Source organism: Galeopterus variegatus, unplaced genomic scaffold (genome assembly GCF_000696425.1).
Source record: "Galeopterus variegatus unplaced genomic scaffold, G_variegatus-3.0.2 Scaffold61316, whole genome shotgun sequence".
Classification (NCBI taxonomy): Eukaryota; Metazoa; Chordata; class Mammalia; order Dermoptera; family Cynocephalidae; genus Galeopterus; species Galeopterus variegatus.
Window position 1 is genome coordinate 1 of NW_007787427.1, and position 2,494 is coordinate 2,494.

At 40.1% G+C, this 2,494-nt stretch overlaps 1 protein-coding gene across 1 annotated transcript; it reads left to right on the top strand.

Annotated features, from left to right (window-relative positions):
* The first annotated feature begins 1,175 nt into the window (after nt 1–1,175).
* CAPNS2 (calpain, small subunit 2) lies at nt 1,176–2,167 on the top strand. Its single transcript, XM_008565470.1, has one exon. It carries the CDS (start codon nt 1,248–1,250, stop codon nt 1,986–1,988), a length of 741 nt encoding a protein of 246 aa, XP_008563692.1. The 5' UTR covers nt 1,176–1,247; the 3' UTR covers nt 1,989–2,167.
* The last annotated feature ends 327 nt before the right edge of the window (nt 2,168–2,494 follow it).

Here is a 2,494-nt window from a genome sequence, read left to right on the forward strand (position 1 = left end):
TTCTGACACATGCCACAACGTGAATGAACATTGAAGACATTATGCTAAGTGAAATAAGCCAATCACAAAAGGACAAAAACTGTATGATTACACACATATAAGGTATATAGACTTGTCAGATTCATAGAGACAAATGTAGAATAGTGGTTGCCAGGGGCAGGGAAAGGGGGAACGTGAGTTATTGTTTAATGGGTATAGAGTTTTGCAAGATGATAAAAGTTCTAAAGGTGGATGGTGATGATGGTTGCACAACAATGTGAATGTGCTTAATGCCACCGAACTGTACACTTAAACATGGTTAAGATGGTAAATTTTATGTAACACATATTTCATCACAATTAAAAATATTTAAAAACTTGAAAAATAAAAATAGCAAGACACAAAGAGTATATACTGTATGATTCAATTTATTTAAGGTGCAAACATTAATCTATGGTGTTATATGTCCGGAAAGCAGTTACTTTTAGGAGAGGGGAGTAAGTGGAAAGAAGCAAGCAGCAGCTTCTGGAGTGCTGGTGAAGTTCTAGTTTCTGATCTGGGTGCTATGACATGGATGTGTAAAGTTTGTGAACTTCTTTGAGCTATACATTGACAATTGTACACTTTTCCATATGAATATTACACTTCAAAAAAGATTCTAAAAATGTCGATTACGGGCCCCCACAGCAGATCTACAGAATCAGAATATCTGAGGGTGGGACCTGGAGACCTTGCATTTTTTAAAAGTCTTCCTTCCAAGTTTTTCTTAAGAACATTGGATTTTGAGAATCTTTGCAAAAGGAAAAAGATTAGGCAAATATGTTGTTAGCTCAGGAATTCTTCAATTCTACCTTAACAGTAAGTATTTCTTAGAAAATAAATTCATGATTTCCTTGAGTCACTAGTTTCTCTATTAGGAAAATGCATGTCACCTTTCAGGTGCTGAGAAAGAGAGCTGAGAAATCAATGACACATAGAAATGTATAGTTTTATGTTTTCTATTTAAAAATATTCTGTGTCATACTATAATTTATAAATATTTATCTAGAAGAGTAGAAAACAATTTTATTGAGGCCCTCTGAAATATGGCAGGTGCTAGGACCTAGTGGAATTCAGGCAACTTGGAGGTGAAACATTAAATCTTGGGGTGTGGTGCAATGTAAACAAGTTCAGAAAAGCCAGTTCTTCCGCATACAAGCTACTTGGACTCCATTTCAGCTCTGTTCATACCATCAGCAGCTTTTACACTTGATTGTTAAACTGAAAGCATGTTTCTCGCAAAGGCTATTTTGGAAGGGGCAGATCAAGGTTTGGGAGGAGCTCTTGGAGGCCTTCTCGGAGGAGGCGGTCAGAGAAGAGGAGGAGGAAATATTGGAGGCATAGTTGGAGGAATTGTGAATCTTATCAGTGAGGCTACAGCAGCTCAATATACTCCAGAACCACCTCCCACTCAGCAGCATTTCACCAATGTGGAGGCCTCTGAAAATGAAGAAGTTAGGCGGTTTCGGCAACAATTTGCACAGCTGGCTGGACCGGACATGGAGGTGGGTGCCACTGACCTGATGAATATTCTCAACAAAGTCCTTTCTAAGCACAAGGATCTGAAGAGCGATGGCTTTAGTATTGACACCTGCCGGAGCATTGTGTCTGTCATGGATAGTGACACGACTGGGAAACTGGGCTTTGAAGAATTTAAGTATCTGTGGAACAACCTCAAGAAATGGCAGTGTGTTTATAAGCAGTATGACAGGGACCATTCCGGGTCTCTGGGAAGTTCTCAGCTACGGGGAGCTCTGCAGGCAGCGGGCTTCCAGCTAAATGAACAACTCTACCAGATGATTGTCCGCCGGTATGCTGATGAAGATGGAGGTATGGATTTTAACAATTTCATCAGCTGCCTGATTCGCCTGGATGCCATGTTTCGTGCCTTCAAGTCTCTGGATAGAGATGCAGATGGCCTGATTCAAGTGTCCGTCCAAGAGTGGCTGGAGCTGACCATGTATTCCTGAGGCGAGCAATGAGAAGTCAAGAACCTGCCCGGAGGACTGGACTGTGGAAGGCCTCACCATGCAGTCCACACCGTTGCTGAGACCCCGCCCAACTGCTTCACTTCCTGGCGAGCTCTTTCACAACCCTCCATATTTCTGATCGTATGCTACCCTTACTGCTTGATTAAAACAAATTTTTCGTGAAAAGTGTTCTGAGTGGTTTGTATATCAGCTTTTTGAGACTCTGGATTTATATGGACTTATATATGTGATGGGGGTATGTGGGGTGAAGTTCTAATGGAGTAGATTTTAATAGATTGTTGCTTATTTGGTGAATGAATTCCAAGGAGTAGGAAGTTTATCATTGTTATTGTTCTTAAGATGAAATTTTTTTAAAATCCTGGAGTAAATCAAGAAAGCACTCAGGAGATATAGTTTTCCCTTTAAAAAGGCAAGGAGGGAAGTTCGAAATATGTTTTTCTTGTAATCTCGCATCTGGTCTTTCCATTATGTAAAAAAAAAAAAAA

Coding starts and splice junctions, on each gene's coding strand:
- CAPNS2 (XM_008565470.1), top strand. CDS start 1,248: ATGTTTCTCGCAAAGGCTATTTTGGAAGGGGCAGATCAAGGTTTGGGA.